The sequence below is a fragment of the Electrophorus electricus genome, chromosome 12 (assembly GCF_013358815.1).
Source record: "Electrophorus electricus isolate fEleEle1 chromosome 12, fEleEle1.pri, whole genome shotgun sequence".
In the NCBI taxonomy this organism is placed as follows: Eukaryota; Metazoa; Chordata; class Actinopteri; order Gymnotiformes; family Gymnotidae; genus Electrophorus; species Electrophorus electricus.
The window spans coordinates 2,392,272-2,412,212 of record NC_049546.1 but is presented as its reverse complement, the minus strand read 5'-3'; the positions used below and the strand labels follow the sequence as shown (position 1 = coordinate 2,412,212).

The 19,941-nt window shown below is 46.8% G+C and overlaps 3 protein-coding genes across 4 annotated transcripts in view; 2 read left to right on the top strand and 1 right to left on the bottom strand.

The window, feature by feature from the left end:
• Nucleotides 1-8,736, top strand: part of exoc3l1 (exocyst complex component 3-like 1) — an 8,956-nt gene extending 220 nt beyond the window's left edge. The window contains exons 1-14 of one of the 2 annotated variants that reach the window (XM_035531898.1): nucleotides 1-30; nucleotides 1,024-1,199; nucleotides 1,398-1,617; nucleotides 1,995-2,404; nucleotides 3,285-3,404; nucleotides 3,489-3,574; nucleotides 4,162-4,279; nucleotides 4,372-4,497; nucleotides 4,610-4,710; nucleotides 4,931-5,044; nucleotides 5,453-5,732; nucleotides 6,635-6,790; nucleotides 7,589-7,722; nucleotides 8,121-8,736. The exon at nucleotides 1-30 is cut by the window's left edge and continues 220 nt beyond it. In XM_035531898.1, the coding sequence (XP_035387791.1) occupies nucleotides 1-30; nucleotides 1,024-1,199; nucleotides 1,398-1,617; nucleotides 1,995-2,404; nucleotides 3,285-3,404; nucleotides 3,489-3,574; nucleotides 4,162-4,279; nucleotides 4,372-4,497; nucleotides 4,610-4,710; nucleotides 4,931-5,044; nucleotides 5,453-5,732; nucleotides 6,635-6,790; nucleotides 7,589-7,722; nucleotides 8,121-8,307 (2,258 nt within the window). In that variant the 3' untranslated portion in view covers nucleotides 8,308-8,736. Of the gene's footprint in view, nucleotides 31-1,023; nucleotides 1,200-1,397; nucleotides 1,618-1,994; nucleotides 2,405-3,284; nucleotides 3,575-4,161; nucleotides 4,280-4,371; nucleotides 4,498-4,609; nucleotides 4,711-4,930; nucleotides 5,045-5,452; nucleotides 5,733-6,634; nucleotides 6,791-7,588; nucleotides 7,723-8,120 lie in introns of both variants that reach the window. The other variant, XM_035531897.1, reaches the window with a different exon arrangement.
• Nucleotides 8,737-9,556: 820 nt separating this feature from the next.
• Nucleotides 9,557-15,801, top strand: prmt7 (protein arginine methyltransferase 7). The gene is made up of 17 exons (XM_027017164.2): nucleotides 9,557-9,779; nucleotides 10,072-10,108; nucleotides 10,352-10,501; nucleotides 10,789-10,897; nucleotides 11,094-11,206; nucleotides 11,482-11,711; nucleotides 12,063-12,243; nucleotides 12,368-12,492; nucleotides 12,628-12,760; nucleotides 12,881-12,964; nucleotides 13,161-13,208; nucleotides 13,308-13,397; nucleotides 13,520-13,681; nucleotides 14,086-14,160; nucleotides 14,432-14,592; nucleotides 14,845-14,941; nucleotides 15,114-15,801. Exons 1-17 carry the CDS (start codon nucleotides 9,610-9,612, stop codon nucleotides 15,270-15,272), a joined length of 2,124 nt encoding a protein of 707 aa, XP_026872965.2. The 5' UTR covers nucleotides 9,557-9,609; the 3' UTR covers nucleotides 15,273-15,801.
• Nucleotides 15,751-19,912, bottom strand: ciapin1 (cytokine induced apoptosis inhibitor 1). The gene is made up of 9 exons (XM_027017167.2): nucleotides 19,838-19,912; nucleotides 19,133-19,295; nucleotides 18,567-18,710; nucleotides 18,082-18,161; nucleotides 17,843-18,002; nucleotides 17,414-17,487; nucleotides 16,906-17,027; nucleotides 16,598-16,664; nucleotides 15,751-16,120 (listed from the first exon to the last, which is right to left on the bottom strand). Exons 2-9 carry the CDS (start codon nucleotides 19,287-19,289, stop codon nucleotides 16,010-16,012), a joined length of 915 nt encoding a protein of 304 aa, XP_026872968.2. The 5' UTR covers nucleotides 19,290-19,295; nucleotides 19,838-19,912; the 3' UTR covers nucleotides 15,751-16,009.
• Nucleotides 19,913-19,941: the final 29 nt, after the last annotated feature.

Here is a 19,941-nt window from a genome sequence, read left to right as displayed (position 1 = left end):
ACGGAGACGACGATGGCTGGGACAGAGAAGGTATAGCACTTTCCTCTTTCAATTCCTGCGCACTAACAACTCTCTTCCGTGTGTTTCCACGCACACGTCTCTAAAGACTGGACGCAGCACACCGTATGAATAAGCATGTAAACAGTGGTTCAGCTAACACCGGGAGGGAGAGAAACAGACCTGGGTGGCAGGCAGGGGGTGGACTAAGGGAGAGGTCTGAGTGGTAATCCCAGCAGAAGCTGAGGAGGACACAAGGCTGTGTCATTGTGCTGTGCATTTATCACTCAGACTACAGAAGCGCCATCCAACCAAGAGACTGGGTGGTGGTGAGGGTGGAAATGAATGGTTCTCATGACTCGTGCAAGTCAGCTAGGTCCTCATATGACTGCCATTTGCTCCCTAACACAGTGCTGTATGTATATTCATGGTATGCCGTAACGTGCCAGATATCCAAACAAGTATAGCAAGGTTTTGCTTATAGTTTTACTGAATGCAGCACTTAGTAAATATAAACACACATTTTACTGTGAAAAAGAGGGAATTCTTTTTCACTATTTAGCTATATATAAAAAAAAAAAAAAACCCGAATCATTTTTAGTTGCAGCACATGTAAGTCTTCACAGGGAGTTACTGCTTAAATGGTGTATCACAGTGGTTCCCAGTAGCAGCCCTGGAGCACCTCAGCTCTGGACGTTTGAGTGCTTTTCCTACTGTAAGCCAAATCATTCTTAACGTAGGATATTTACAATCAAAAGCAGCTTTTACAGGATGTTAGCAAAAATAAATAAATCCTGAGATGACGCGAGGTATGAAGAAATAGCACAGAAAGAAGCCCAGAGTGTAAAGAGGATAGAGAAATTATAGTCATAGATCACATTTTGACAAAAGCAAGATCGAAACTGAGTTGAAATTGGCACTTGAGTGAACAGTAAGTGAGCTGGAACCCTAAAGTGCAGAGTTCCTGGGTGCTTCAGGGCTGGTTAGACGGAGGAGCTGAGTGGTTTTTCTTCTGTGGGCTACCAGATGCCCCAGTGCAAGGCGAGGCGTGGCCAGAGCTGGGCAGAGCAGAGGCACTGGCACGGGGTGCCGCCCTCAAATGGGCCTCAGGTGTCTTCTGCCACCCAGAACATCTGGAGAAGCTGGTACACTACAGGAAACGCGAGAGCCAAAGAACAGCGTCCATCAACTCCAGGTTAAAGGTAGGCTGTCTCAGGCGTTAGTCCGTAAGACCGTCACTTCCATGGTTTCTGGAACCTTCCGCATGTGGTGGTACAACATTTGATTTTTTCTCAAGGCATGCTTGCAGACCTGCCTGACCTTATGTTTGCAGTACTCTGTAAAGAGCAATTTTCGCCGTTGATTAATCTGATAACGGACCCTTGCTGGTTGTGCTGTAGTCAGTGGTCCAGTCCTATCTGGAAGGGGTGGACTGGGGTTTGAGACAGCTGAGGGAAGCCCGTTCAGAGCTGAGAGACGTGTCTCATGCCATGGCCGAAGTGAGACTGGAGTCCAGAAAGAACGCTGAAGGTATCTCCCCACTGGAGACTCTCAGAGAGACGTCCATCACTCACTGTCAGCTCCTGGCCGCTGTTAGCAACTTGCCACGCCTCTACTCAGGTGAGGACTCCCGAAGTCCCCAAGGCATCCAGAATCTCCCTTCCTTTGTTATTCAAGTTGAGGAAACTGTGAATATGATCAGGAATAATCAGGAATAATTACAGAGCAGAGTATTGGCTGTTGGTGTTTCCGCCGCTGCTCATACATCTCCAATTAAAAAAAAAAAGATTTAAATGAATTAAATGTATTGAATTAAATGTAACTGAAAAATGAGTGTAATCCTCTGAGCAGAGCATGAAATGAGCTGGGCTGTTTTCTCTCAACATTCTGCTGCAAGGAACCCTGTTATACGGGCACCATTTCCTGAATCTGGAAGCTAAGGGCACTTGCTGGGGTGTGTGTGTGTGTGCGTGTGTGTGTGTGTGTGTGTGTGTTAGTGCGGAGCATGGTCCTGGAGACAGAGCGTCTGGTGGAGTCACGGCGACTGCTGGAGGCTCACGCCAGACTGATGGAGCTGGAACGCTGGCAGGACGAGGTGTTTCTGCAGCTCCACAGCATGGAGGGCCCATCCAGAATGGCGCTGAGCCCCGAGGATGATGAACTGGTGCGGAACTATTTCTCCGGAGTCGGACGCTTGGTGGAGGCCCTGGCCAGGGAGCTGTGGGCGGTGGTGGGGAGCGGACTGACTCTTGCCCTCCACAACCCCACCCCTTTCGTGTCAGCGGTTCGTATCGTGGAGAGGGAAGAGGCACTAGATCGGTTCTTTCTGGAGGAGCGGAACGGTGGGGTGCCAGGGAGGCCCATCCCCCCAGGCAGACCTCGTCACTGGAGACAGTGCTTCTTTAAGGTTTGACTCCCAGTGTGATGGGGCTCATCTCACTTTAAATCTCAGGTAGTTGTAACTCAGTGGTTAAGCTACTTGACTAGTAATGTGAAGGTTGCCAGATCAAGCTCCATTGCTGCCAAGTTGCCACAGTTGGTCCCCCGTGCAATTGAGAAATAAGGGCCTTGCTCAGAGGACTGACACCCTTATTGCTCAAAATTGTCATAATTGTAAGATGCTTTGGATAAAAGTGTCAGGTAAATGTAAGTCTTGCTAAAGAATTTGTGCTGTCGTGCAGAGCTCATGCTTTAGGAGTTAGTCAGGTAACAGTGTCTGTGGGGTGTGAGTTCAGCAGTAGTGTATGCTCAGGTGATAGTGATGTGGTCATATGCTCTCCAAGTGTTAGTAACATAGTAGTGTGATCTTAGGTGTTAGTGATGTAATAGTGTGAACTCTTTAGGTGATGCTAATGCAACAGTATGTCAGTGCTTTAGAATGCATTCCTGTAATGTTAGCAATAAAGTAGTGTGCACTGAGGTGTTGGTGCATTAATGAACACTGAGGTGTTGGCTGATGTAGTAGTGTGCACTGAGGTGTTGGTGTAGTAATGAACACTGAGGTGTTGGTGATGGGCTAGTGTGCACTAAGGTGTTAGTGATACAATAGTATATGCTCAGGTGTTAGTAATACAGTAGTGTGAACACATCAGGCATAAGTAGTGATACAGAAGTGTGCATTCCACTAATTTATTAGTGAACTTTTCGGTATTAGTGATAGGTTTTACTGATGTAACCATATGCACTGCTCAGGTGTTACTGACACGGTAGAGAACACATTTTAAGTGTTAATGATGCAGTAGTAAGCACTCTTTAGGTGTTACTGATACAGTGGTGTGCACTCTCAGGTGCTGGAGGAGGCCGTGGCAGCACGCTTCCGGAAGGTGTCGTACCGGCACAGCCGAGGCCCGGGGCTGGCGGGCCATCTCTCCGCCCTGCAGCACTGCATCATGGGAGACCTGAGCACAGTGCGTAACCTGCTGGAGCAGTGTGTTCCTCCCTACTACCACCTGACCAAGGCTTACCTGCACGCCTGCCACCGCTGCCTGCAGGTTCACCTGAAACAGACCATCAGCTGGGAGCTGCAGAGTGGCGAGATCTTCGCTGTCCTGCACTGGGTCCTGCACGTCTACAGCAGGTGGGCGAGTGCATGCTGGCAGCTCGTTACGTGAGGGGAAGCACAGTGTACAGTCTCTAAATGGCACTAATGCCAGTGTAAAGTCTCTAAATGGCACTAATGCCAGTGTATAGGCTCTGGGTGGCACTAATGCCAGTGTACAGTCTCTAAATGGCACTAATGCCAGTGTACAGGCTCTGGGTGGCACTAATGCCAGTTTACAGGCTCTGGGTGGCACTAAAGCCAGTGTACAGTCTCTAAATGGCACTAATGCCAGTGTACAGGCTCTGGGTGGCACTAATGCCACTTTACAGGCTCTGGGTGGCACTAAAGCCAGTGTACAGGTTCTGAATGGCACTAATGACATATATTTTACAAGTTTACAAGTTCTGTTTTTACTGAGCTGGGAATACTCATTTCATACTTAACAAAGGTGTCTGAAAAATGGAACTGATATTTTGAGTTTGGCCCAATTTCTCAAGAGAGTTCTCTGTTTGGAGAACAATGCAGCTTTGGTGTGTAGGAGGCTGTGTGTGTGTGTATGTGTTTATTTGTTTCAGATAAAGACAAAAGCTATCCATTTTGACAGCGTGTGTTTCCTCCTCTAGCTCAGAGATGATGGGTGAGCCAAGCCTGACTGCCTATTTGGACTGGGATGAACTGGGGCCTCTCATATCCCAGGACGAGGTGGATCAGCTACAGAACAAATACGTTCAGAGTGTTCGGGTGAGTCCCTAATGCCTTTCCATGTCCATTGTCGCCAGACAACATCGTCTGAGCACGTCGCTGTGTGACTGAAACCGTACATGTGAACGTAGAAGAGTGTGTCAGAATGGATGCAGAAGACCCTAGAGGTTGAGCTGATGGACTGGCAAAGGCACCAGGAGCCAGACATAGACCACGAGGGCTGCTACCACACCAGTCTACCCACCATTGTCACTCAGGTAGTGCAGCTGTCTTCTCCACCTGCCAGACCGCCCTCCACTGAGCTAAGACCAGGCCTCCTGGTACACACAATTAAACGGAGCGTTTGCGTTTGTGTCTCTGGGTTGCTAGATGTTAGAGGAGAATGCACGTGTAGCTTTGATGATCAACGAAACCTTGCGGGACCAGACGTTCCAGATGGGCCTGTATGAGATGGAGAAGCTCCTGGCCAGGTGAAGATAACATAAATGTGACTTGTATCTAGGGTGTCCGAAGGCAGTTCTGGAGGTCCATGGGATGACATGCGCTAGGGGTTTCCCTGCTCTGTCTGGAAGTGTTACACTCCTGCACTAGATATGCACTTTGCATGTACACACGTCAAAGACACTTTAATGTAGGCTTTACTAAGTGTATGGTGTCAAACTAAGACCAGGATTTCTAAATTCCATTCAGATTCCGAGATGCTATTGTAGAATTCGGCAAGGAGCATCGCAAGGCCCCGGCGGACAATGGCGCGTTCTATCTTCATTACCTTCTGGCCTGCATAAGCAACTGCGTCATTCTCAAGTGAGGCGCTTATCTGTTTACAGTATGTCTGTGTTTACGCAGAAATCTCTTGGGTGATTTAGAAGTGCCTCTTCTTGTTCTCGGTTCAATAGCCAGCTAAGATTCTAGCACATTTCATGGACGAGGGACAAGTACTAAGCACCAGCTGTTAGTCTCCATTCAGACTAAGATGGTGGTGTCTGGGAAATTTATTGGCTCGGTTTTCTAGTTAAACATTTATTTTTTTTTAAAAAGGATTATATGTAATGAATCACTTCTAACATTTATGAATCTCTGCTGTGTGCTTAGGGTACACATATGTTCCTAATTTCCACTCTTAGGTTTAAACCCGTGTTTGAAAACTTGGTTTCCTTCATGTTCTTGCAGGCATAGTTTTTCAGTGTATTTAAAATGTTCCAACATCTCCAGGAGTTCCACGGAGAACCTGTATCAGCAGGTGAGTTCTGCGTCATCCCGGGCCTCGGTACGCCTCTCGCGGATTCCACCTGGGCCGCTGGCTGCTCTGGACCGGGCTGTGCGGAAGGCCTGCCGTCTGGCCATGGACCAGCTGCTGCTGGAACTCCAGCCGCACCTGCAGGAGCTGCTGACGCGCGCCTGGCTGGCCCAGGGAGACATTATCTCCAAGGTGTGCAGCATCCTGGAGGAGCACCGTGAACTCTACAGCCGTGTACGCCCACCCTGCCGCCAGGTAGGCCCCGCGCGCACAAGCCAGATGAAACAAAGGCCAACAAACACGATACTTACAATGTTCGGAAGAAGCAAGAAGAGACACAGTGGTCCGGTTTGGGGAAGTTCTAACTGGCTGTTTACGCCAATGTTATTGCTGGGTTTGTTGTTGTATGGGATTTCGAGGGGTTTAGGGGTTGAAATGCGGTTTGGAAACCACGCAAATCTGACACGGGCCAAAAAAGATAACAGCACTAAGAGTATTGTGCAATCCTAGCACAGGATTCTTATTGTGAGAGTTACACATTGAGTGTACATATGATCTGGGAGTTGGCAGCTACAATCATCAGGGTATTGATTGATATCTGATTTAATAGCCGCACTGTAATACCAATGGGATAAGCCTGTTCCAGCAAAGAAAAATGTTGCTGAAGAGATTGAGATCCCTCCCTTAGAACAACACAGGGGAACAGTGCCGTGTTTAAGGATACATTACCTGTACGTATATTGTCTGCGTATATTTTCTCTGATAGGGCTCTATCTTAATGTTATCTGCATAATAATAATAACAATAACATCATCAACAACAACAACAACAACAATAATAATGATAAAACAGGTTTACAGAGTGCTTTGAAGATTAGAAATAAAATGAAATATTGTTTTATATTCTCCCTCATTCTCACATGTCATAAATGGTCCTGTTTAAGGGTAAATCCATATCCTTAGACCTCTGCTGTGTTCTAGGATTACTTCCATGGATACAACAAAGTGCTTTTCTAAGTCAGTCTGGATGAGAACATCTGCTAAAAGTTAACATCTGCTAAAACTGTAAATTTGTGTGAATGCATGTGTCCATTTGTGTGTGCGTTTGTTTTATGTATGTGTGTATACGTGCGTGCGTGTGTGTGTGTGTGTGTGTAGCGTCTACAGGAGGAGGCCCTGTGGTTGACGGTGGTAGAGTATGTGCGTGCGCTCATGCAGAAGCGGCTGATCTGTCGCAGTGAGGAGGAGCGGGAGCATGCCGCCCTGCAGATGACCCAGGATGCACAGCAGCTAGGAGAGCACCTCCGCAACACGGTGAGAACCAGGGCCACTGGGAGAGCACCTCCCCAGCACGGTGAGAACCAGGGCCACTGGGAGAGCACCTCCCCAGCACGGTGAGAACCAGGGCCACTGGGAGAGCACCTCCCCAGCACGGTGAGAACCAGGGCCACTGGGAGAGCACCTCCCCAGCACGGTGAGAACCAGGGCCACTGGGAGAGCACCTCCCCAGCACGGTGAGAACCAGGGCCACTGGGAGAGCACCTCCCCAGCATGACGAGCACAAAGGCAGCAGCAAAGACCCGGAGCTCCACATACTGCAGTGAAAAAGGAGGCAATGTGTAAAATTGTTTTTTGATTTCTATATATTTTTTCAATTTATTTTTTCATACAGTAATACTTTTTTTCTGTTTGAACTGTAAATTCATATATACATTTTATTATTAAAGATGATTAAGTTGTTTTTGTTATTATTATTATTATTATTATTATTATTATTATTATTAACTTGATAGCTTACTTGATAGCTTAGTTCACCAGGCACCAGTTATCATGCATTCCACCATCAATTTTATATAATTTGACTGTGAGTCCATCCTATGGTGTTAACACAGGCAATGTGAATTCTGATTTATGTCTCTTGTCCTTTGATTATGAGATGATTAGTAAGCAGGTGAAAACTGAGAACACTGCTTGATAGTGGAGATCGTGAGGATTGTGTGGATCGTGGGGATCATGGGGATTAGGCCAGTGGCCCCAGAATAAGACAGATGAGGGTCCATTTGTGTGTGATCTTGTTCGTGGTTTTCCTATCAAATTTTCTGTGTGTTTTAGGAGGTTGATGGGACCGCTGTTGAGGTGAACCCCACATCTCTGATACCTGTACTGGCAGAATTCATTAAACTGAAAGACCCAGGCCTGCTGATCCTTGAGGTGTCTGGACTGATATCCAAGTACCCTGATATCAGGTAGGCTGGCCAAGCAGACTCAGACACACCTCTGCTTCCTGCCCTGCATGCTCACTGGCTCACTATATGACTTCCACACACATTAAACATGCAGTACCTTCACCTGTTTGTTTGAAAGTCAGCCAGCATGCAGCTCACCCAGGTGTGACCAGTGTTGTCTGCGGCAGTGCCTGAGGTGGGCCTCAGGATTCTTCACGCTAACATTTTGTGGCTGAGTTAGGAGACTTTGGCTCCAGTTTTTCCTGATACTCTCGTGCTAATTCTCTGAAAGTGATGTCTGAAATGCTCAGGCTTTGTTTACTCTCTGGGAAGGTAAACACAAATAAAAGGCCAAGCAGCATTTGACTTCAGTAGCTGGTAGTTTACGGAATCTCCCCACGTCTCTGTTTTGTCTGAAGTGAGGAGCACGTGTCTGCGCTTCTGGACATAAGAGGAGATGTCCCCCGGGACGTGAGGGCCTCAGTACTGTGCCTGGTGGAACAGAACTCCCCGGTCCTACCCCCAGGGTACCGCCCCATCTTCCCAGACATCCTTGTGCCCCCTCCCAGCACTGCCTTCTGCCTGCCCACAACCAAGTGCGCGTGACGCACGCGGCGGTCTCGCTTGTGGCACCCCCTGGCCTCGCTGTTCTGCTCAGCCTGGTAACTGGGATTCGCCGCCCACGCTACCCGGCGCGCCGGCTGAACTTAGCCACTTCCTTTGTCTTCTCACCTCGGCTTGGCTGATTTGCAGAGCAGTGAAACACCGTAAGGTAAGACCGTGCCACGGGTCCGGGCGGCGTATCCCACCATCGCACATAGCACCAGGCCTGTAGGCGTAGTGTGGGGAGCATCCAGGTGAACTCCTGTGAACCAAAAAAAGGAGTTTGTACTGATTGCTGTTTGCTATTTGTAGGGTGCAGAGATGTTGAAAGTGTGATACACTATGCTCTGATGAAACCTTGCTGTGTTGTGGTTTACAAATTTGTGTATATCGTGGCTCCTTATGTACAATAAAGTCTTTCTACAAATGAAACCCCTACTGTGGATTTTGTGAAACAAATTTATCACATACTCTGTTAGTCACAAATAATAACATTAAACTAACAGGAGATAATATATCAGAAAGGGGGGTGGGGCTTACTGGAAGACTAAATCCTGCTACTATCAAGGCTTCTCACACAGACCTGACTGAGGAACAGCCTGACAACATTAGGTCCATGGACCCATGTCTCAGAGCTCATGTTTTCTGGGTTCCTGGTCCTGGATCATGAGACCGCATGTTTGTTGTGTTTTGTGCTAGCAGGCCAGTGTTTCAAAGGAGCAGGAAGTCTGTTTTTTTTTGTTGTTGTTTTTTTTTTTTACCAATTATTCTTCACATTATTAAACAGTCATTGTACTGCCGCTTAGTGGCCTGAATGTTTCAGATTCTGTATGAATTCTATTTCAATCGCGACCGCCTCCACGTGAGGGACCCGCTCTGTGGAGCATGAACTGGTTCGTTTCAGGACTACAAAGCAGTTTGATTATCGTTTCATGTGGGCTCATCTTAATAAAAAAAAAGTAAAAATAAGAAATAATTTCCGTTAATACTGTTTACTACCCTTTGCTAGTAAAATGACTTATTGCTCCTTTAAATTTTTGAAAACCCGAGAATTATCTGGTGGGTTGCGGTACGTGCGTTGTGAACAGGGAGAGCGCATGCGCAGTGCGGTGGGTCTAACGTGAATTTGCATAATATACAGAATATTTTCGAAAGAAAAATGAGGTTGAACGACTTCTGATTTGCTCGTCTATACGGAGCTAAATACTGCTGTTAAAAAAATGCATTATTTACCAACGCGTGGGAAAGAAAGGCGGCGAAGCGTTTGTCACGTGGTGGCTCGCGGGGCATGGTTTCCAGGAAAACATGGCCGCGTGCAGGTACGCCGTCCAGGATTCGTTTATAATCCGTGAAAGCACACCGGGGCGGACTGTGGTAGCGATGAAGACGTTTTGTGGTCGTGCGAACCCCACCACGGGCGCGCTGGACTGGGTGGAGGAAAGCGAGGAGTACGATTACCACCAGGAGATCGCGAGGTGGGTCCGGGCCACACAGTCCACGCGCGACAGCCCCGCGCCGTAAACGAGCCCATTCATACAATCTTATGCATTCAAGATAATCAGGACCTTAATATTGAGAAGTCGTGTTGCTTTAATACACGTGCATGTACGCTTTAATAGCCACTTTCAGACTCTCTGTTCTGATAAACATGTGACTGCAGCCAGGGGCCTGCTACTGCTGCCACTTATAGTAAAGACGTTTGACTCGTGTTTGCTGAGCGTGAGGGTCATGTGGTTTCTCTTTCCTGTGTTGTTGCTCATCTGTCAGGTCCTGCTATGCCGACATGCTGCACGATAGGGACAGGGTGAGTTTCGTGTGTGCACACCACCTCAGGCGTGGCATCCGCAGCACAGCCTGGCGTGATCGCAGTTACCCTGCTGGGACCAGTTAAATGATTCATAAGGTTGTGTCTTTTGAACAGGAAGCTTCAATTACAGCTCAAAATGTTTCCGTCAAAGCCCAGAACCCAAATCTGGCCCAGTTTTGAACAAACCGGTCAGCGGCGTGACCCGTCTCGCTTGGTAAACCTCTGCTTTATGTCTGTCAGAATGTGAAGTACTACCAGGGCATTCGTGCTGCTGTCGGCCGCGTGAAGGCTCGTGGGGAGAAAGTCGTGGTTCTGGACATCGGCACGGGGACGGGTCTCCTGTCCATGATGGCCATTACTGCAGGGGCGGATCTCTGCTATGCCGTTGAGGTGGGCACTGCGCCACAGCCAAATGTGGCCGGTGGTGTGTAAGCTCGTGCCAACAAGTGAACATTTCCCTCCACGTTTTCGCCACAATTTGCTGTTTAACTTCAAAGCAGCATGTAGAACTAACCAGAAAAATCATGTGGATGATGCAAAAAAACAACAACAAAAAAAACCTCCAAGGCAGGGATTTTATTTGTTGACTTGAACTTTCAGAGGTCGAAGTGTCGTTTTACCTGTTGCCACACATGAATCTGTTGTGGGTAATCTGCTCGACGTTTCCTGTGTTTCAGGTGTTTAAACCCATGGCTGAGGCAGCTGCTTGCATCGTAAAGAAAAACGGCTTCTCTGACAAAATAAAAGTCATCAATAAGCATTCAACTAAGGTCACGGTCGGCCCAGGTTAGAATTCAGCGGGGTCACTTCTGGAGAGAGTTGCAGCCTGTAGTCATACTGTTCGTGCTCTTAAACGGAGTCCCTGTAGACCCTTCAGTTTGGCCCAAGTCTGAGCCTGTGCCTGCATAACTAGCTCGAGAAAGTGACTTTTCATTCCCGAGACTGAACTGAATGATAAATATCTAAAGATTTGTTCACGCAGATGGAGACATGCAGGAGAGAGCAAATGTATTAGTGACTGAACTCTTCGATACTGAACTGATCGGAGAGGGGGCGTTGCCTAGCTACGAGCACGCCCACTTACACCTGGTGCAGGTATGATTTATTCCAGGAACTGTTTCCTAACCTTTATTCTTGTCAGTTATAAACTGAATGGTTTCTCACTCCACGTATTCCTCTCTTCGGAAAACTTTTGTTTTCAAGTATATATATATTTTTACCCCAAACACCCCAAAGACATCATGTACTTTGGAAAATGTCAGTTCCACCCTTCTGTTGCGTGAATTGCAGCCAGGTGGAAGTAGGCAAGGGAAGGGAATAATGGCTTCATTTTTCCGGAATGAAATGGACCCCATGCATCCTTCCTGCAGGAGTGCTGCGAGGCCGTGCCCCACCGTGCCACCGTCTACGCCCAGTTGGTGGAGTCGGAGCGGCTGTGGAGCTGGACACAGATCAGGCCCATGCAGTTGGAGGGCCACACCCTGGTGCCCCCTACAGCACTGTGCCAGTGCGCAGGAGCGCCCTCTGTCTGCGACATCCAGCTCAGCCAGGTGCCCCCGAGTGCCTTCACCCGCTTAGGTCCCCTCTGTACCATGTTCAGGTGGGAGCGCTGGTTTGTTTTTTTTTCTTCAGTCTTTTGGATATAATTGATCTGTTTCTCTGTCTGTCTCTGTCCAGCTATTGATTGAGAACTACGTTCGCTGTCTCTCTGCAATCCTTCTCTCTTTATGACTTCTTTTGAAACTCACTCACTTTCTCACCCTTCTCTTATTTGTTGTTTTTTCTTATTTTGCCAAGCTAAAAGATTGTTTAATACTTAATGTTTGTCATGTGCACTAGACTCTCTCTCTCTCTCTCTCTCTCTCTCAGCGTGGACTTCAGTAGGCTGGTCACTAGTGCCCCACAGACTCATTCCTGTCTCTCTCTCTCTCTCTCTCTCTCTCTCTCTCAGCGTGGACTTCAGTAGGCTGATCACTAGTGCCCCACAGACTCACTCCTGTAGGTTCGTGGTGCAGACAGGTGGGAGTGCTCAGGTGGTTCTGTCCTGGTGGGACCTGGATATGGACCCCAGTGGTACCATTGTGTGTTCCATGGCCCCCAGCTGGACTTACTCAGACCCCCGAGCCTATCCAGTAAGATCAGTTGCAGCCAACCAGTATAACACACAAATGTCACAATTAGAATTGGGGGGGAGAATCAAGTTCTCTTCTAACCAAAATAAATAAACAACGTGTGTGTGTGGTGGTTTTTGTTCAGTGGCGCGATCACTGGATGCAGAGTGTGTATTTCCTCCCTGCCGAACGGAACGTGTGTGAGGGGGAGGAGGTCATCTTAACTGTGTCCCACGATGACTACAGCCTGTGGTACAGCCTCTCTGAGGGGTAAGTGTACGCACGTGTCTAGAGCATCGTGCTGCAGTGGGAACCCTACTCAGAGGTCGCGGAGAGAGCGCAACAGGCAGTTGTCAGGACGACGTCCTTTAATCGATCTGTTGGGTGGGGTTGTGTCTTTCATAGACAGCGGACTGTCGAAAAGGAGACGTCCTGTCGGCCATGCACCTGCCAGGCTCACCTGGTGTGGACGCGGCCACGCTTCGGAGAGCTGAACGACCATCGGAGGAGAGCGTACTACCTGAGTGCTCTACGCAGCGTGCGTGCCCACCCCACCACCGCATGTGTTCACGAGTGCTGACATGCCGGACGGCACTGCTCTACATGGTCATGCTTGCGTGTGTGCGTGCGTGCATGTGTGTGCGTGTGTGTTCTACAGATTCTGCAGCCAGACAGCGTGTGTTTAGCAGTGAGCGACGGTAGTCTGCTACCCATCTTTGCCCACCTGCTTGGAGCCAACAAGGTGCATTTTTGGTTCTTATTTTTCTTGTACAGTAATTTAAATATCCTGCACCATTTTCAATGAGTGCTGCTTACCATGGAAACGGATTAAATGATTTCGTCAATCCCAGATTATATTATTCACAGTGATGTTCTTTGGGATAATCGATTTTAAGACTTGAAACAATGGTCAGTCATGTCTTCCCTGGACATTGCAGGTTTTCAGTTTGGAAAATTCTGGAATGTCGAAGAGAGTGATGGAGCAGGTGAGCATGACCAGAAGCTGAGAGACTCTTTTGTAGCGCTTGTAGGAAGGCGGAGCAGTTTGTTGGGTGTTTTTGTCAAATCGTTGTGTTTCGGTTCAGTTTCTGGAGGCCAACTCGCTACAAAATGTGGTCCATGTACTGGACGTCCGGCCGGAGCAGCTGTCAGTGGACCACTTGCACGGACAGCAGGTATCTGTTTATTTATTTATTTTCTTAATAAATCTTCCCGTTACATCTCGCACACACATATATGGACTAATTTTCTGCTGCAGACGTTCCATTCTGAACGTTCCCTTTCGTCCCGCCCCCAGATCTCTGTGCTGATTGGTGAACCTTACTTCAGCACCAGCCTGTTGCCATGGCACTGTTTGTTTTTCTGGTACTGCCGCACGGCGCTGACCCGCCTGCTCCGCCCGGGTGCCAGCATCCTGCCCGCCTCCGCTACGCTCTACATGCTCGCTGTGGAGTTCCAGGTGCCCCACCCCTACTCTGGCTGTGGCCTGCCCCCCCAGACACTTAAAGGGCTTGCTTGGCAAAAATGTGGCAAATAATCCCTTTACGCCACTTGACTCGCTCTAGCGAAGAGCTCTACACACAATTTACGCCCACTTTATAAGAAACACCTGCCTTATACCTACACACATACTGTATATTACAGTGTAGTCCATCTGTTGGCATGTGCAGTAATTCAGCTGGCCTTGACCTCTCACTACTAGTCTGGTTCTGGCCCAGGACCACTGCTGACTGCCTGTTATGGCACCTAGTGATGAGTGACATTTTTAAAAAAAACAACCGTTTTCATACTATCTATATTAGCTTTTTCTTTGTTATGCTCGAGGCCTGTAATGGTCCCTCTTAACGACGGATTCTCTTCCAGGATTTGTGGAGGATTCGGGCCCCGTGCAGCACCTGTGAAGGCTTTGACGTCGGTGCCATGGACGAGGTGGTGCAGGTATGAGGTTTGGTGGTGCATCGTCTGCCCCTGGACACAGGAGTGGAGAAAGGAACTCATATGTGAATGGCTGGTCAAACTTCAGACTGAGTACACACCCTTTACTGACATTCTGCCGAACACACGCACGGAATGGGCTGACTATTGAAATGTTCAGTACCTGTTTTGCAGGCGCGTGTACAGTGGAGACCCTGTAATGGCCTTTTCTGTTGGGTCATTTTCAGCGCTCTGCTGGTTCTGAATGTTCATTCAGATGTTCGTTCTTGCACAGAATTCTCTGGATTTCCGGGAGTCTCGAAAGGCAGAGCCACATCCACTATGGGAGTACCCATGTCGTGCTCTGACCAAGCCATACCCAGTTATGACCTATGACTTCCAACAGTGTGTTCCTGAGCAACCAATCAGCAGTGAGGGAACTATGCCTCTTACCAGGTAAAAAACATCTAAAATTAAATCAAATATAAATATTAAATGCAGATATCTTTTTAAATATGCAATGTAAGGAAACCAAACACAGATATCTTAACTCGCTTATGCATTACAATATGCCTGAAATCTGTGTTTATATAAATTTCATTTACAAGGTTCCACAGTTAGAAAAAGTGAGTGGAAAATATAAATAACTTTCAGCTGAAAAAGTATCAGGACAATTCAGGGTGACGTGGTAACCTGCTTTACATCCAGGAGAGGCCACTGCCACGGAATCGTGTTGTGGATGGAGTACCACCTAACCGATGACATCACAGTCAGTATGGGTCTCACGAAACCCATCAGCGAGGAGGTATTTGTGTTACAACACAGCCACACCTCCCTGTCATTTGCGTGCATTATATATGTATAAAATAAAATATAAAGATTTGGCTATGTTCATTCTTGCCCCAGAGACGGGGAAGTCTGACAGGTATTGCATTGACAGGATGGTTAATTGCCTTTCTATTGTCCTCTTTCAACAGGGCGAGTGTGTGTGGTGTCCACACCGCAAGCAGGGGGTGTACTTCTTCCGGAATCTGTGGGAAAGTTCAGGAGATGGCCGGGCAGCTGTGTCATACAGCTTAACCTTTGACCCGAGCATTGGGGATATTAAAATGGACTTTTCGGTGTTCCCCTCCTGAAGTTGCATCAGAAATTTACTTTCTGGAAAAATGTTTACATCCAAAGAAATATGTCAGCTGCTGTGTATTTCAAAACAAAAACCTTTTATAGTATGACAATTTACTGAGTTTATGGTTATCCTAATACCAGATATTACCTCTATTACTGAGTTTCCACTTGTAAAACATTTTAGCTGGAGTGTGGCAGACACGACTGAATCTGGGCTTCATACATTTTGGATGTTAGAGCAATTTAAAAGTGCATTTGAAGTTTTATGAGTTTTACGAGAAGTGGAGATGGTATGTAATTGTGAAGAAATACAAAAGCTCAAGTCTCACATTAACAAATGTTCATGTTTTTAATTATACAATAGAACTAAATCACATATTGACTACAGAATTCAGTTAATAGCCAAAAAAAACAACCCATTCCCACCCCGCCCCCCAAAATCAATGAATACACAAACATTTGCAAGACAGTAAATGTATATACTACTAAATAAGCCCTTCAGGTGTGTGGATATGAATATCATACTTTAGTGGATGGGACCCCGTTTGAGCCGTCAGGGGAATAACGTGTATTGAACATGTCCCACAGCGTAAAAGGGGTAGTGACTGGGTTTTGCAACGCCATCTAAGAGAAACTGTTTGGTTCTTTCACCTCTGTCCCTTTTCTAATGGTGAGCGAGAGTACCAGAAGCAGAGCGGATAATGTGCAGGATGTTGGACTGGTATCCACGCTGGCGTAAGGCAGGGACTTATGGATCTGCCACCTGGGTGTTAGCCAAAACCACCTTTTCTCCAGGTTTGAAAGCAGGCATGCCTAGATATGGACAGCTGGAGCACCGGAATGCGTCTCCCAGATAACACTGGTGCAAAAAAAAAAAAAAAAAAAGGTGTAAATACCAAAATCAAGTACTGAACCTGATCACAATAATTGAGTTCATTTAGAAATAGCAGAAGGTGAGTGGCCTTAGACCAACTATCTACAAGAACACAATCCCAGCTGACCACCACTGGATTCTGTCTTGCTCAGAACCAGGTGACCTGACTGAAAACCTGATCAGCCCGGAAGGAAATCACTGTCTGCATTATATAAACAAACATGCCAGACTGCTAAATGCCTCACACACGTAGTGTTATATTAAACGTTATTTATTAGCAACAACTTGATGGGCCCATGATGTTACATGGTTGAAGACTAGCCTCCAGTATTCTGTCCAGACTTATTTATATCTGGTTCATTTAAGCAATCATCGCAGGACTGCAGTCCTCTGCTATACTAGCCTTGCGAGGCAGCAGCGGTACAGTAACAGCGATCGCCAGATGCCGTTTTTTCCACTCACGTTTCCGCAGGCGGACTTGGGTGTGCTGGCTTTCTCTTGCTCCAGCTCCTCAGCAAGGCCACAGGTGCTTCAGCAAGAGGCCATAACACGCAGTCAGTAATTACCAACAGTCTTACAGGAACAGAAAGGCAGCCACACAGGCGCCGGGCAGATGACGCATGTAGTTTTAACACACAACAGGATTTAATGTACACGGTTCTTTTAGCAAGTAATGGATACCAGGTTTTTTTTTTACGTAATCTTTAAAAAATATATTAATTTGTTCATATTTTATAAGATACTCAAAATATTAATAATCATCATCTCACCAGTTTTTGCAGGCTTTCTTTTTTTTGGTTCCTGATTCTCCACAGGACGAAGTTTTGAGTGAAGCTGGATGTGGTTTCTTCAGGTCTTCAGCATCCAGTAGACTGTCTGAATCCACCAAGTCCTACAGGGTACATGACTGAATGCTGTCCAAAATCAGACATTACTGGGGTGCACAGAACACAATTCTGAAGGGACCAAAGGTCAAAAGTGGAGGAATGGCAATAAAAACCAAACCATAACATGTTAAATTACCAGAGAGCCAGAATCACTAAATAATAATGTAAACAAACAAAAAGCCACCATCCGTGGCAGGTAAGGCTCACTGAGCTCACAGAGAGGGGCTATGGAAATAAACCATTTTACTTTGGAAAATGATTTGAAACAGAACTAAGCCCGCCCTGGCCTGGTGTGGAACAAGCCTGGTGATGCACGCTGTATGATGAGACCCGGGCCAGCGTAAGTGAAGCCAAAGCACCCTGACACGTAAACACCGACCACTGTACTCACAACATCGTCATCGTCCATCTCGTTGACTGAAATAGTCCACAGCTTGGCGACACTAGGATCGATCGTTGGCTTTTCTGTAAAGAACGACGCAGTTTAAATGACAACTATTCGTACAGCAAGAGGCTCTCAATAAAAAGACGACATGAGAATTAAACAGATATTTTGGTGTTTTTCTTCTGTGACCTTTTGCTCCACATAGCTAGAGGTCTGCCTACGGAGGCAGGTTCGTGTGTGTGTGTATTTGCTTGTTCTATAGTGTCATGTCTAGTGAGTGCATCGCCTTACGATAGTAAGCCTACATCGCACAACCCGAGCACACACTACATCTAAAGATGTGCTACTCTGGATGCACCAGCAGATGTAGAACAGAAGCAGAATAGTGACTCACTATCCCTCCCAGTCAAGGATGTCACACCAGTTAAGACTCACCTGTTTTCTTCGTCAAGGACAGTTTCAGCTGAGTGGAGGAGCCAATCTCAAAGTTGGGTTTGGAGGCAGACATGCGCACTCTGAACGCAGCGTTACCCTGGAAACCAGTGCGTTCTCTGAGAGCCAAAGCAGCCTTGGGGCCCAGGGCTTCACTCTTCACCTGTGGAATCAACAGCAGCAGTTGCCAAGCAACGTCTGGCATCTGCTCAGTCATAGCCACTGATGAAACAAGCGCCCACCTCTGTGACAGACACCAGTCCTGACAATTTAAGGGCTGACAGCAGCTTCCCAGATGTCCTGACACCACTGACCTCCAAACCTGCACACAACCACTTTATTCGTCTATACATTTCATTTCCACCAAGTCTGTTAACACCAAGGTAACTGAGAACACGCTTTCTGAATGAGCACCTGTGTCGAGGTTCTTTAAAGTGTCATCTTTAGCTCCCTCTACTGCTACACAATATGAAACAAAGTAGTGTCACACTGATTATATTTCTAGAGATTGTGATTATGATATGCAACAGATTAAAAATACACCAGTGAACCCTTGATACAACATGATTGAAGACTTGCCTTCCTTTATTTTGACAAAAAAAACCTTAGCATTCCTAGCTCACCTTCTGAAAGACCTTAGTCTGTTACTTGGTGATGGGTCGATACCAGAAATAGGGTGTTCTACAACGATATCATATAAAAGTGATTCTAGCAATAATATCTCTACCTGCAACTGGCTCTTCCAGAAGCAGCCTCCCCCCTGGCTTCAGGACCTTGGCCATCTCTGCCAGAGTGTCAGGACCGTGAAGCAGGGCACTGTCGGGAAGAAGGCCTGAGAGGACGCAGTCATAACTGGAAGGAGAGTGAGATGCTGGAACAGATCGAGGATCCAGTTTAAACAATTCAGTCACGCCTGCTTCCGAGGAACGTGCATATAGTGTAGAACATAACATTTGGCAAGCACACGAATTTGAATTGAAAACCCTGCACTTTGAATTGATTAAACTTTATTTGATCCCACAAAGCCCATTCATTTCTGGGCATATAAACTTAAGACAAACATGATCGTGAATAAAAAATTAGTACAGCTAAATAAAAAACTAACGTTTAATACGTAGGACTATTTATTATCTCGAGTGGTCACAGTCGGACATCTAGGGCAGCATTTATAAAGTAATGTGCAGGACACATGAAAAGTCATCAATTATCGAAAGTCCTTTTTAGGGTCTGTTTGTACATAAAGTCTGAGTCCACTGACTTTGACAAAGGCGGAGACCCTGTGGGGTAACTTACACAGCTGGAGCCTTTCGATGTTCTCGAGTGTTACCAGGCTCTGGCTCCCCACGATGGCCCCGATGCTCTCCGCAAAGTCCTTCACAGCTACGGCGGTGGACGGCTGTGTCCACACCACCAGCACTTTATCTCCGTCCTTCAGCCCAAGACCTGCCATGTCCACCTGCACACAAATCAGTGGTGACACACAAATCATTGGTTACCAACAATCACCCTAGACAGGACTGCTTCACGTGTACGTCTTCTGTCTTCGTTCAGCTAACTCAAAACTGCAGTAAACATCAATGCAACATCAAAGTTAATATAGAGAAGATAACTGCAGCTGGGTTAAATAAAATACTGATACACAAACTAGCTAGCCAGAGACTTGGTTTCAGTTTTAGTGAGGATACCTCACTATATATATATTCCGTCTCACTTTTAAGAAATAAGCCAGTGTTCATAGGTGACACTATAAAAATGTATTTTTTATTTAGACTGAGGAATGTGGCAGTAGTGCGCCCCAATAGTTTGGTGACTTTAGCTACATAGCTAGCAGCTATCGTCGCATCTTCTGATGTTACGTGACGCACATACAGAAAGCAACAACAAAAAAAAAACGTTTTTAGTTATATTGCTAACTCTCGTAATCGGCTAACTAAAGCCTGATGAAAAGACGAGCTAAACCAGAATCGAAATATTTACTCGAAATAAACTACTACTTACTAATCTTCTGTGTAACGCTGTCGTTTCTTAACGATTGTCACCCGGTTACGTCATTTCACTGTCGCCGGCGTTTCTGGAGTCGCGCCGCGATGACGCGGCCCAGC